This window comes from Cariama cristata, unplaced genomic scaffold (genome assembly GCF_000690535.1).
Source record: "Cariama cristata isolate BGI_N322 unplaced genomic scaffold, ASM69053v1 scaffold16564, whole genome shotgun sequence".
NCBI lineage: Eukaryota > Metazoa > Chordata > Aves > Cariamiformes > Cariamidae > Cariama > Cariama cristata.
In genome coordinates this window covers 1-14859 of record NW_009614814.1, presented here as the reverse complement: position 1 = coordinate 14859, position 14859 = coordinate 1, and the positions used below count along the sequence as shown (strand labels likewise).

Genomic DNA, 14859 nt, shown 5'->3' with positions numbered 1-14859 from the left:
TCGGGAGGGTGGCAGAAATATAAAATCAATGAGCCTCAGGATGACGCTGTATAGTTCAAGTTATGCAGCCAACTCTGTATTTCAATGACCAGCACTCAAGTATATACCATTCAGAGAAGGGCTGAACTTTGTCTATTTGTACATTAAACAGACTGGCAGAGGCTTGCTATGATGTACAGACTTACTACAGAGAACACTAAAATCCAGATGCACTCACTTGCATGAACACAGACACTGCAGTTCTTGCAGGTGATGAGTACGCTGGTTCCGTCTTCCTCTAAGTAGGGAGTTGAAAGATTGAGGTCAGTGCTGCAGCCAGTTGTAGTAAAGCACATTTCAGGAATCAGGGGTTTGGTTCGTATCTTCCCATCCACAGCAGCTGGATTTACTCCAGAGTTTTGACTGTTGCCTCCACACTCTGCCTATAAGGGATGGACAGGGAATTTAAGTTTTACAAGTAAAACTGTGTCACATGATCTTTACTCACCCATTATTCCATATATAACTCCAGTTTAAGGAAACAATGAAGGTGCTGAAAGATTAAAGAGTTAGTAGGTTAGGCAAAAATACAGTTAGTTTATAAAATTCTCAGCTATCGCAACTTCAGAATGAAATTATTTTCTACTGAAATGGCTAAATGTAGGGTCTCAACTGCATTCCTCTAATAAGCAACAAGATACACATCAAACTGTGTCTCTTCTGACAGAAAAGATGGAAATCACCAAGTTCACCTCATGTTCTATGGGTAACATTTCTGGTGCATTCCTCCCATCCCCTAATACAGAAGATCACAACACTGCCATCCAACATTGTACATTTATCTTACCTCAATATGGGAGGATTATGATCACACAAATAGATACCTATTGCAATCCTCATTATTTTTTCCTAGTGTAATTCTGAGTAAGTCTAATGGGCTTTGAAACTAATTTGTTCCTGGGAAATAAGCACACTAAAAATACAGTTTCCCCAGTTAAAGCTCAGGAGACTTTCAGGCTAGTCTTCAGTAATTTATTAATATAAACCAATGTCAAACCGAACAGAAATTACATGTAAAGTTTACACAGATATGCTTCCATTCAAGCTACCCTTCTTAACAGCTAAATAGAAACGAATTTTTCACTTTGAAGAAATGTTTCAAACCATCTTTTGTACTTCATAGCCACCACAAAAGTAGCTTGCCTAATCTTCTAAAATCATTATTAGCAGAAACTGCAGTACCAGAATGAAGCTGCGCTGTCCCTCCCACAGTGCATCAAAAGGTAGGGAAAAAAGTGCAGGTAAGGATTACAGTTGGAAGGAAACTGACACGTTTTCAACAAGTCTTGTTTATTCAGGTTCTGTAAAACTTACTGATTTACACTGAACATTGCATGCCAAGCAAAAGACTAAATGACTGAAGGAAATCTGTAACAAAGTTGAAGAATATGCGACTTTGTCTTCCAAGCAGCTAGATACTTTTCCTCTTCACAAAGGAAAAGTGAATATTTGTCTGGCTTTTTGTGCCAATTTTTTATTTGAATGGGTAGCTGAAGTGAGTTCCCAGTCTTGCTATAGACTTTCTGAAGTTGGAACAAAGACCCTAACCACAGCTCAAATCTTGGAAGAGTTTCTGCTTCACCGCCTGGTGTAGACAGTCATTTGAAAACCTGCAGCTAGAGTTTTCTGCTTAATAGCATTTAGAACTCAAAGCAGCTCACAGAACTTAAACTGTCCTCAAATTGTTAACTTTATACATTGTCAGCACTAGTGAAATCCCCATGCACTATGGGGCTTCTATGCAGAATTTCCAGTCCTAACAAGAACCACTCTCAGACAGAAACAGCAAGATTGAACAGAAACTATAGTCTATGGTTTTCATTGAAATTAGGAACTATATGCAATACAAACCCCCAACAAAAATTTGTGGTCTTTATTTCCAAAACTGTGGTGAACATGTTTCTAGTGCCATCATAATCATACAGTGATCTCAAATGAATCAAATACGCTTAGCATATGGGAAGGGACAATTGATCTCTAAATTGCAGGTTGAACGTGCAATCAGACAACTATTCAAACTACCTTAAAATTACGTAGCTTAGGCACAGCAAAAAATTCAGTGTGGGAGTCCTGCTTAAGCATTTAGTCAACATGACAAAGGGGCTCTGCAACCCGTTCCAAGCTACGCATTGGTACAGCCGCACTTTGTTAAAGTCCGTTTTCATGTGCCATAGCTACTGTTAATATGGGTATATTCCAAGACAAGTCAGCTTTCTATCTATGTCATCCACAAGCACAACCCTAAAGCCTTTTAAGTAAAAGGTTTTCCTCCTTGCCCATTCTGCAAAGTCCATGAGCTCTGAGTGGACTTAAAGTGTTTTTTAAAAAGTGTAGAAGTGAAAGTGTCAGTCTGGAAAACAGAAATGGGATTTTATAGTCAGCTCCAGCAACATTCAAGCTCCATTCTGTGGTTCGAGCAAAAGCCACAGAACACAAACGCTTCAGCTGAACAGCTGAGCGAGCCCCTGGGAACCCACAGGCAGTCCATCACAGGTGTGGTCAGATTCACCCAACTGTGCTCTCCTGGAACAATGGCTTGGGAAGTCTGCAACACTGATACAGCTTTTGTTAACTGGCAATATGCAAAATGACATTTTAAAAACTATGCATCACAGCAGCAACCTATTCAGTTATCTCTACGATAACATTAACAGACTCAGTCTACATACCTGATATGTCTGGAATAGCATACAAACAGCACAGTAAGGAGACTGCTGAGCCATAGTCCGATTGTATTCTTTTTCAGCCTCAAAATTCGGTGGCCGATTCTGCCACAGCTGGCTAAGTGGCTTGGCCCATGCTTCTGTCTCCTCAGCCTCTTCTTCAGGAGTTAGTTGCTCTGATGCCTCTGCAGTAAGAGATCATTAACTCACTGATTATGTGTCCTTTTATAGATATCCTTCTTGCAAACGAAACTAAATAAGGCAAGAAGTTATGAATGGAGATGAGAGAAAGACTGCCAGAAATCAAGCTGACAGAAGGGTGAGGGGAGTCAGTAATCCAGTCTCCTTTTTAAGAGGCAGTGTTAATCAGGCAACTGTGCAGACACAAGATAGGCTTACCGGGCGAGAACACCACCAGCTCCAAATTATGTCAAGACTAAGGCTGTCAGCCAAAGAATCTGGTGTTCGTTTGGGTTTTGGGGTGGTGGGTTTGTGTTTTTTCTTTTGGGAGGGTGTTGTTTTTTTTTTTAAATCAGTTACTGGAATGCTCTAAGGTAGACCCAATTATGCAATAGTCTCTGGTACTGGTTTAATTTTCCTTTCAGAGTTGTGACTTTTCAAATAATGGAATGGGAAGGAAAGAAGATACCATTTGAGAGAAAAGTTGAATGAGGCAAGCACAAAAAAAGAAAAAAAAAAAAAAGAAATAAAGCACCTTGTGTAGGATGCAGAGATGTCACTTGCTGACTCCTGTTTATGACCAGTTACTTAATGGAATACTCCACACTGTCCACAGAAGCCAAGACCGTCACTACAGTTTCCTAAAGAGCACAAGGCTTACTTACCATCATCACTAATGCAGTCTTTAACCAACAGCGGGTGATGGCGTGGGAGCTTGCTCAACGGCTGGCGACGACCCTTGGACTTCTTACTCTCCTTCATCGATCTTATGTACTCCTTTGCTACCTGGACAAGGAGAAACAATTCAGCAGTCAATTAGCACGTGTCCTTTTGACACTATTTTAAAAAGAATTTATTTTGAACTAAAAGAAGCCTCCACAAAATGCACACATGCTTCCATGATTTTATTTCTAACAAACTAACATTGGCTCTGAACTAGCTAAGTTTTTGAAAGAATTGCTTGCACCACTTTTGCTAGGGAAAAACAGAGAGCTGTCCTTGCTCTGTTGAGCCATTAGAATAGAGACTTTTCACAGTTCCCAGTGTAACTTTTCATGCAAGTCTGTTTATGTAAGAATTCTGTAAAAGACAGAAACAAAGACAGACAAGTTGAATGGTTCAACTTAGAAGAGTCATGATAATAAGTCTCACGCGTTCTGAAGAAATCCCCAGTTTGTGTGTCAAATTCCAAATTTAAAATAAAAAATTAAAAAAAAAAAATTTACAGATTTTATTGGCATCTTGAACTAACAAGCTTATTTAAATGAAGGAAACTTTCACTCTCTCTGCTTATTACTTGCACTGATGTCTTTCCAGACAGACTGGAAGAAGGAGACTACAACAGTTATTTCCTCTTCCCTTAGCCTTATACAAAAACAAGTGACACACTGACAAAATTACCACTAACCTGACAAACAAGGCAATAAAGGCAATGATTTTAACCACCCAGGAAGTCTCTCAGTAGATAAGAACCCTGCCCTTTTTTTTTTTAATCTGTATTCTTTTAAGAGCAGAAACAGATCTTAGATTAAATGCATATTTTTAAATCTTCTTTTCATAAAAGAAGCCAGAGAGCGCATAACAATCATTATCTCTGATCTCCTACAAAGAGCTGGATACAAGACTTCCAAGAAACAGAAATGCTTTTATTCAAATGGAAATTAGCATTCCCAGTTACCATCTGATGGAAAATTTGTTTTGAAATACACCATACTGGGGAAAACAATCTACACCCATTCAAAATCTTGCCTCTTCCCTGAATGGAGTATGCAATGGCGACATCAGTATCAGCAACAGAATTTCTTTGGTTTAAATATCCATGAGAACTCCTTCTCAGTTTCACCTTAATTATCAACAGATTTGCCCATTTGCTATTCCATTTCTGTAATTCAGGAATTTCGAAGACAATCATTATCAGCCTCACACTCTCTAAACACAGATTTAAAGAGGGAAACCAAGTAATTTGAAAAGACACCACCAGGTAAGATTTTAACTTTAACGGCCTTCTCTTGGGTTGTCTAATAAAACATTCACTGGCAGGTCTTGAACGCTCAGATTTACATTCTCCCAACCACTAATTTTTGTTCCATCATTTCTTTTTTAAAAGGGACACAGAGATGTACACATGCACATGGTTCTATATCAAAGTAACAAAAAACCTCTCAAACTTAATAATGTGCTCGTAATAAAGGCTGGATTGAACTAGATTCATTTCAGGTACAAATAGGTGTTTATTACTATAAAAGAACCTGAATCAGCCTGTAACACTATCATGTCAAAACCACCAAGCTACCCTTTCCCTTAAAGAGCTTAAATAATTTGGAGAAGTTCTCAAAACAAGGGATCTCCCTGTTTTGTAGAAGAGGTAAGAGTATGACTTTCATCTTAATTCTTCTCTCATCTTAATTTGTTTAGCAAAACCCATAGGTATTAAAAACCACACTAACAACTAAGCAACCTGCTATGCAAACACCAATGGAATAAAAATGTAATCTGCACAGATAGGAAGTTTTTTCACAGCAAGTCCATGACCACGTAACACAGCCCTTAAGCTTTCAGCACTCTTGCCATTCATACCTCTGCCAGTTCTTGCTCATTCACACTGGACGTGGCACTGGCTTTCTTTCCTGAAGTCTGTTCATTGTCAGATCCGCTAGCATCCCCTTTAGCATAGCTATGGACTGTAAGCACCCCAGCCGGCCCAGGAAGAGTTCGTTTTGCCAACAGATCAGTTGATTCAGAGTCTGAAGAACCAGAATACGCAGGCGAGCTGGACTGAACACTGGATGTTGCACTCTGCTTTGAAGCTGGCAACACTGAAGCGGAGTTTGAAGCATGTGAAATGGAGAGATCCAATGCAGCTGCTTCTTGTTCTTCCTCTTCAAGCTTCACTGTTTTCAGTTCTTCAAGTTTGGCTGAGTCCATACGATCTAGAAGAAAGGACATACTGACTTTTTCTACAGTCTGGGCAGCAGAAAGAACATTTTTGCAACCATTTGCACAAAGCCAAACAGGAAAGCAAGCTTCTACACACAAAAAAGTGACATTCTGTCATATAAAGAGTAGATCATTAATTCAAACACCTATAAAATCATGAATGGCTCAGCTAGGGAGAAAATAAAAGCATTTGCTCATTGCCTCTTCCAGTACAAGAACTAGGGTACATCAAACAAAACCAGCAGACAGTGAGTTCAAAATAAACAGAGATGACCCTTTATATACTGTAGCTAAACAGCCCAACTCCTGGCCACATGATACCGTGTATAAGAGGTTACAGGGGTTCACAAGAGATTTAATAGAAGAAAAATAAAACCCCACAAACCAATAGAAGATTATTAAATACAAGCTGCAAAGGGCTGGAAAACAGAATACTAGAGGGAGGCATCACATATGTTTGCTGTGTTCTTATATTATTCCATAGGCCCCTTGCTCCTCCCTTAAAAGCAACGATAACTGACTCATTACAAGCCACATTAATTTTCCTCCAGCCTACTTATTACAAAACTACAAATAAAACATCTATACAGCACACCCGACCCACACTACCAGGAAGTGTGCATATGTTTTACCAAGCAATTTCTACAAGAAGGTCACATTATACAAAAGGGATACACAAGACCTTAGACTACTGAGGCATCCTATACATTTCTGTAGGCAGACAGGCAAAATAAAAAGAGTAAAAATCAAAAGATATAAACACCAATTTCTTAAGCAAGTCTCACGCAATACTTCCTGTTCCCTTTAATTCAGCTGAAAGGCAACATCCCTGTGACCTACCTGGTCAGTCAGTCATTGAAGCAGCTACAGTGTGGCTGCCTACACCTTTGTTCTCCCCCAACATTTTTTTTATATAATTCTCACTGGGGAGTTATCCAGAGATAGGCCACAAATCCTAAAAATTCAAGCTGTGGTTATTTCATTTACTCAAACCAGTGCTAGAAGTATTAGAAAAATTTAACTAAAGGGCACAACCAGAAATTGTTCTAGATGCACTCTTTGGTCTTGAAAAATCACATGGCAGTATCTCAAGTCTGATGACAGTAAGTTTCTGAAGTGCTTGCCACGGCTCCGACAAAATAGTGTCTGCTTTTTTGGACATGGTAACATCTTACCAACTAGCATCATATGAAAGAGTACCCCAGATTAAGCTCTCCCAGCTTCTCTCCCTGAAGAATAGTACTCTGCCCCTTGTACTAGAATAAAGCTCGACACACAGTTATTACCTGGAAGCTTGAGCCTTTGTTCACCTTGCTGCACAAGTTCACTCGTAGGTCTCTCACGAGACGCTGCCATGTCCGCTTCATACTGCGCAGAGCTCAGCTCCTCCTTGGGGAAGGCCTCGCTCTCACTGACCTCCTGAGGCACTTCCAGACAGACCCTGTGTCGTTTTGTTCCTATGCGATGCTTGGGGACGCTGCAGAAGACAAATCTGTATGTCAGGTTACCAAACACGTACGAGTGTTGAATTTCTGTCTGGATGCACAAAACACAGCCTGGTTTGGATCAGTGTTTTATGAGACAGCATCTGGCACGCCAAATAGTTTCCCAATTATTCTGAAGTGTTTTCTTTGCCTTTACAGAAGCAGAGTCAGAAATCCTTAGGGATGACTCCTCAGCATCTGTTAATCATGTATTAGGCAGGTATGTTCTAGCCAGGCATTCTTTACCTTAAACAAAAAAAACCCAAACCAAACTAAACCAACAACAAAACCACCACCAAAGACAGCTTTAGGAATAGTAGCTGACAATGGCTGAAAAGATTTAACTGCAACATGTAAGATGATTAGCCTGTCACCTTCAGCAACCAGGAACTGCACACTGATGTCGCAGCTTGCAACACTGATAGGACCAGAATTTGCCAGCAAGTATTGTCCCATGAGCCCAATAAACCCCGTTTTATTTCTGGCCTCCCAGTGTACGCTGGACACTTCCAATCCAAGCTTTGGATGACTATCCAAAGATGAAGAACTACATTCCAAGCTGCTGTACTTCCTGTCTATCACAGACTATCATCAATGTGGACTCAAACAGTAAGAAAAAAAAAAAAGAAAGAGAGTAAACCCTATTCCCAAGAAAACAGATTAGTGCTAACTCTGACTTCTATTGGTAAATGTTCAGTTGCAGCTGGGTCCAATTTCTAATAATCCAACAGAAAAGCAAAGGACTATATAAAGCATTACCTTTTCATCTCATCCCCGTCCACCTCTTCTTTACACATCTCCCCTGTCTCCATTTCCTCAGCACACTGTTTCCCATTCTTGACTTTTTGCATAAGATCCCCTTTAAGGAACTCTGCCGCCTCTGGGGTTGGGAGAGCATGGTCAATGACAGTCACATCCTTCCCAGCTTTCCAAAGCTTGTAACGATCTGGCTGGTACTTCCTCACAAACACATCCATGGAAATCTTCACCATGTCCTTCCGACACGAGCACTGAAGTCACAGAAAATATTCAAGTAAGGCCACATACTCAACAATTCTACTCTGCATTCCTGTATGACTTTTCTTTCAGGATCTTAACTGAAGAAAAAAATCCCAGTGTTGACCCTCAGAACTAAAAACTCTTTCACAGGAAATCAAAAGGGCATATACTAAGTTACTAAAAACTGGGCAGAAAAACCAGCAAAAAATGACAAAACAGAAAACCAGATGTTATCACAATAACTAAGAAAGAAAGCTCACCAACCTATTTACAGAGCTGCTGGTAGAAGCTGACTGCTTCAAATTGTGCTTATACAAGAACAGTCAGCAAAACCAGAGACTATAACAAGGAAGTCAGAACCATACAAACTCTGGGCCTACCCTGAACAAGAGAGGTTCCCCTCACCCAGGCATGGTTACAACTAGTGCTTTAAAGCATTCACTTCAATGTAACTTCCGAAAACATAACCCATGTTTGTAAGGCACCTCTATAGGGATATAACACTATCCAATCTAAAGGTTCAGCCAAGATACTTACTTTGATAAGTGACTTAAGTTACCGAAGTCATACTTTCAGGCTAAACAGTCAATAAATAATGGTTAAAATACCAGAAAAAAATACTGACAAGTCCTGACCTCCAAGCACACCCTTTCATCTTTGGAAAAAAAAACAGTTCCCTGCTTTTCTTTGAAGCCTCACTTGATCTACACAAAGCTAATGAACACGTTATATGCTATCCATAGTCTAAACAAGGATGTGAAACAGGAGGCTGACTGGACCTTGCTACCATATCAGAAAGCAAAGATCACATCTTAAATGGACAAAGCACTGACTTCACTCCCTTAGAACAAACACTGGGGGCTTAATGAGCAGCAAAGCATTAGGTTATTTGTATGCAACAGGATGGCAACAGATCACTTACCAGTACAGACTGCTTCCCATACTCAATCCACCGAAGAGTAGCAAAGTTGGTAGATTCAGCACAGTTAAAGCCATGATTAAAGCCAGCATGATAGCTATAAGGAAAGGTTATCATGAACTCTCCAGCCTCCTGTGTCACCTAGAAGATAATTGAGACACCGCACTGTTATTCATAACTTGAGAGTCTACTTGGCAGATCTGAATAAAAGGAGCTCCCGTATCCCTCATGCAGTGTATCTGAAACCCCCACCCACAGATGGTAGCTGGAGTTACTTGCTGCAATGGATGGACTTGATACTTACCTTCACTACTCTCCTACTTACATTAAGTATCTGTTTACTGAAAAGCAATACTCAGTTTTTTACTAAAACACAAACTGGTCAAAATAGTGCAGAATATGAAATAATCTGTGATAAACTATCTGAAGGTCAAAGGTACTTATCTGTATCAGCTACAGGTTTGGCCCAACAGTATTCAAGGCCAAGTAAAATTTCTATCCACACACAACTTGGAAATTTACTACTGTTTTCTTTTGCTGTAAGTATTCAAGTACCACTCTCTGTCAGCCTTCCACTACTGCTGTTCAGCATTTCCCCACTGTCTTACAAAGTTTCATGACAACAAAGCCCTTCGGCTGCCCATGCAGATGTAACAGTACTTCTGAATAAGGACTCAAAGACTAAATCTTCAATGTGTGTGTGTGTGGGGAGGGGGGGTGTGGCAGATTACCACCTGAGAAAGTAAGGAAGTCTATAAAGTTAATAATGTAATGAAAAAAAATTAATTGGAAATAAGCTGCATTTTCTACTGAGGAAGCAGATCACAACAAATGAAATTAGCAGGGCACAAGTCAAACAAAAAGAGAATGATCTCTCTTCACTGAACACACAGCTAGCAGTGAAGTTAATGTAACGCAGGCTGTTGTGTATAGTTTTAAAGTTTAAAAAAAAAAAATAATCACAAAAGACAGAGCTTTTGTTTTTAATAGTCCTTGATAGGTTTTTCTGTCTCAAACTCTGAGACCTCAACTGCCAGATAAATGGAGGTACAGTGGGAAAGGATTGCCTTACACCCTCCCTGTTCCTATTTTCCTCTCTAACCATCCGCTGTTGCCTGCTGTTAGAGATGAGATGGGGCTGCATAAACCTCCTGACTGAGCTGGTATAACCGTGATTACTTTTCTACACCTTATCAAATGGGATGCCATATTTCTTCAGAATTGATGGAGAGATGAGGGTCATCTTGTGACGAAGAAATGCTTCACAGCTTTGGGCACTTCCTGGAAAGAAACCTGTTAAAAATAAAGGCAAGGAGAGGTGTTACTGTTCTGCTGTGAACTAAACTAATTTTCAGTAATTTTCAGGAAAAGTTACTGTCTAAACAGTATTTTTCCCTAGGCCTACAAGTATGGACCACGTTATTTGAAGTGTGCTAGCTTACATTCTAAAGAAACAACTCCTGGACATTTAACAGATGCCAGTTTGAAAGAGCGTAAGAAAGACAGCATATAGAAGGATCTTCCCTTGGCTATAACCTTCCAGTTCTAATAATCAGCAGTTACAGATTTTCTCATTAAAAGTTAGACAGAACACAACTATATCTGGCATGTGACATTTCTCTTGTGGATATACTACAAACAAACACTCAGAAGTAAAAAAAAAAAATCTATATTCTAAAAAGCAAATTATCAGTTCAGTCGTGCCAGCCTGCGCTCTTATGAACGTTACAGTCATGTCGTACTCTAAAAGAGCTGAAACTCATTGCGGCTGTTCATCCTGCCTTCTGCAAAGGGCAGGACATGAATTGCCTGATTACCTTTTGCAAGTCTCTCCAGTCGCTTCCCATGCTCTGGAGGGATAGAGTACCTGCAGTCATAAGAACAAGTCTGTTAAGTTCAAGTGACATGACAAAATCTCAAAGTTTGACTGGAAATCATAAACGGGCAGCAATGTATGAATTACTTAAAAAAAAATCCTCTGTCTCTACACTGTCTCTTTCAAAGTTCAATGACATAAAGCTAAAAATCTTTAACAAGGACTTTTACCTCTCTATCCCAAGAAAAATAAAGTGCCAAAAGCTGACCATCTCCTCCACTGACTTTTACTTAAACAGTCAAGGAATTAAAAAGTCTGATGTATTTAATTAGCAGATCTGCATAGCAAAACATCAATTATGAGAAAAAAAAAAGGGAAGAGCACTTTCCCAACCCGTCTCAGTTCACAGCCATGCAATCGCTAGTATACTCAGAGCAAGGAGGAACACAGAGCAAGAGAGAAAACAGAATAATCTCTTTCAGCTGCTCAGGGACTAAGTCAGATGCAATGCCACATCCTTAACATGTGCACAGCTTGCAGCATCCTCTTTAGGGCTATGTCTCTCTCTGTACACACCTTTTTTTGGGTGCCACAAAACTCCTAGCTGGTTTGACTAGAGTGAATAAAACCACTTACTTAGCCTGCTTTTGCTCTGGAATAGAGTGCTATATGCTTGATGGAGTCCCTTATTAAATAAATCAGACTAAGGTATCAGGAAAGTTAACTTCTTTCATGTACTACTGTAAAAGAAGCAATGGCCAAAAAGTTTATCTGACTGAACTGTTCTGTTCCATGTTCCCATGCTATTGCCACTACATGGGGTTGTTCACATGGTGCCGGCTATTATTTTTGACTTCAAAGTTGTATTAAAAGGCAGCCAAAAATACTAGCTTCCAACAAAAGTGCCATGGAAACAATTGTTGAAGTTGCTTGAGAAATTTATTTGTGAACAGAAGGGAATGATTCACTCTTAAAATGCTACAGAAAAATTCGGGAGCCTCCTCCAAAAACAATCATGAAAGCTCAGACACTGGATGAACCACTCAGCAAGATCCACTAGCCTGCTTTTAGATCTATGATCAATAGCTACATTTCAAAGTCTGTTAAAAATTGCCTGTTCCCCTAGTGCCTGTGTGTTAACAGGCATTATTACCTCTGCATGGTCATTTCAGAGCCTCAGGAAACCATAAGCAAGTTTTCCAAGTTCTGGCCCTACTGCAGCAGAGAGTGTCTACCCTGTATTATAATTCTGAAGAACTCTTTATGTCAGGATAGCACATAGACTTTCTAGAATGTAACCAAACAACTTCTACTGATGACATGTGCTGCTCTGCAGTTCCTTACAGGTTTCTAGTGTTCTTGTCATCAGATACAACTGCAGTGCAAGACTGGAAGGATGGCAATTCCTTTAGTCAACTCTAACTGTGACTTTGACTCCAATATTTTACGGTATTGTTTTTCTACATCTAGAAGCTTCCCCAGAAAAATCTTACCATGACTTGGGTTCCCCAAAATGCAAGTAATTAATACTGTAGAGATCCATGTCCTCGGTATGCCAAGCAAAGGAAGTTTTCCACATGCCAAAATACAGGTAAGGAGTATTTACTCCTTCAATGGTTATGCCGCTTTCATTCTCCACAATATCCAGGATCGTGTTTAATCTGCCAATATTCCACGCATCTACATGCTGTGAAACACAAGCTTCCTGTTAAACAACCATTATGAAGAACAGAACCACATAACTAAGGTGACAGTTGCAAAAGCTATCAGACACTTGTGAAACAGCACATCAAGACAAATTATCTGCTGGCACAGCTCAAACCATAAGCTAGTTCACCTAAACCAAAAGTTTTGCACGGCATTAGCTTACATACTGATTGTTTTAGCCACCTTTGTGGAGAAAAAAAAAAAGAGTTACAGGCCAACATAGTGATCAGGAAGGAGAAATAATCACGAAGCAACAGACTTCACAGAGCTGAGAACAATAGTGTGAGCTTGAGCTGATGTCTCAACCCTCTTGAACAGAAACACTTTTCATTCCAAACATCTTTTTTAAAAAGAGTAAATCATCATAATGTAGGAGACTAGCAAGCAGAATGTATACCCTTTTCTAATGTTTATCATCCTAACACAAAATGACTACAGAGCTGTCCCACAAGAATACATGCACTAGCGGATACCAAAGCAGTGCATGTCCGCTGATCCAACACTTCCAACTCTCATACACTCTTCAGGACAAAGCAGTGTAAAAGCAACACTTACACAACAGTGGTTTTTGCTTTCTTGAACTAAAGTGTATTACACTGAAGCGCTAACAAAGGTCCCTTAGAACATTACCTCTATTAGACTTCTTTAACTATCCAGGTTAAATGGAGAGTATATGAGAGACATATGGTTTATTGTATTCGTGTCTACTCCAGAAGTTGGAGCTCTGCTATGACTATCATTAACTCTTTCTGAAAGTTAAGAGTCAAATGCTACATTAGTATTTATGAAATGCAATATACAGGGATAACCATTGCTTGAAAACCAAAACAGTTTTCTTACCTTGTCATAGAGTGTGCCATTAACATCAGCACCATAAATAGGGGCATTGAACGTAAGGTTCTTCCAGTATTTGCGTTCAAGGTCTTCAAAGTCTGTGTAGCGGGGTGTGCAGTACCTGAAAAAACAGCAAACATAGTAAAGACGTTGCAGTTTGACATCTGACGAGTCTAAACCAATGTTTTCCACCACTGAAAGAATCGAAAGTTACAACAAAAACAGTTAATGCATGTTATTAGTCAGATCCCTAATTCCCACAACAGCAATGAGAGCAGCCACAGCTCTGTTCCTGTGAGACTTGGCAACAAAGTATCAGGAAGAAAATTATTTTCCCATTTCTCGGTTTACTTTCATTTTTGCTTTGTGCACTTCTCTCAGGTCACAACAATTTCACTTTCTAGTTGTTGCCACTTAGCAAGGAAGGATGTAGTCAAAAGAAGAAATGATACAAAGAACAACTTGGGAAAAAACCCAAACAAAACCAAAGTTTTCTGCCACTGTAAAAGTAACAAGTATTTCCAGACTCACCTACTAGTACACCGGTCAAGAATGCTCAGTTTACCAACAAAACACTTAATTTTGATGTCCACTCCCCGCTAACTATACACTGGCCTCTGCAGCACTGGGGGATCAAATTTACACTCTAACACCTATTTAATAGGTGCCTGTGTGCATATATATATATTCCAGACAATTACAAACATAGTATAAAAGACTAATTTTAATTAAATTATTCTATTAGAGAAACACAATCCTAAGATATCTGATGTGTACTGCTTCAGTGGACCGACTGCAGCTGGCAATTCCATTGCTATTTCTAAACGGTTATTTCAAAGGCTGTTTTGCTTAAACTCCTTTTAAAGAGATCTTTTCTCCGTCTCCTTCTTCACGTCAAGAACATTCCTTTCTCTACCACTCTACTCAGTAAATCTCTCAATGGTCTGGGTACGGGGGACAAACAGACAGGAGTCCACAGCAGAAACAGAAAGCTCTGCCGGCATTACATCCCCTCTCAGCAGGTGACACAAGTGACCAAGGCCCCCATCTGCACAGCCAGTTTCACAAGCACATCTCACCCGCCCAGGGCGTTACGTTCACGCCTCTGACCAGCACCAGCCCGCAGCAAGGACCCGGCCCTGGGGAGTTCGGGCAACGGCAACTCCCGCAGTAACTATTTGCGGAGAGACGCGGACGTACTTGTCGCTGTTGGCGATTCTTCTGAACTCGCGGACCGTCATGGCCTTCTTCTGGATGTTGTACTGCGTGAAGAGGCCGGAC

The 14859-nt window shown here is 40.0% G+C and overlaps 1 protein-coding gene across 1 annotated transcript; it reads right to left on the bottom strand.

The window, feature by feature from the left end:
- Positions 1 to 217: 217 nt before the first annotated feature.
- KDM4A (lysine (K)-specific demethylase 4A) lies at positions 218 to 14852 on the bottom strand (the record flags this gene model as incomplete). Its single annotated transcript, XM_009699575.1, has 12 exons — positions 14779 to 14852; positions 13585 to 13699; positions 12531 to 12724; positions 11039 to 11088; positions 10411 to 10514; positions 9225 to 9362; positions 8063 to 8313; positions 7106 to 7296; positions 5460 to 5812; positions 3548 to 3668; positions 2709 to 2887; positions 218 to 422 (listed from the first exon to the last, which is right to left on the bottom strand). Coding segments are annotated over exons 1-12 (1942 nt in total), but the record flags the coding sequence as incomplete, so codon positions are not given.
- Between the last annotated feature and the right edge of the window lie 7 nt (positions 14853 to 14859).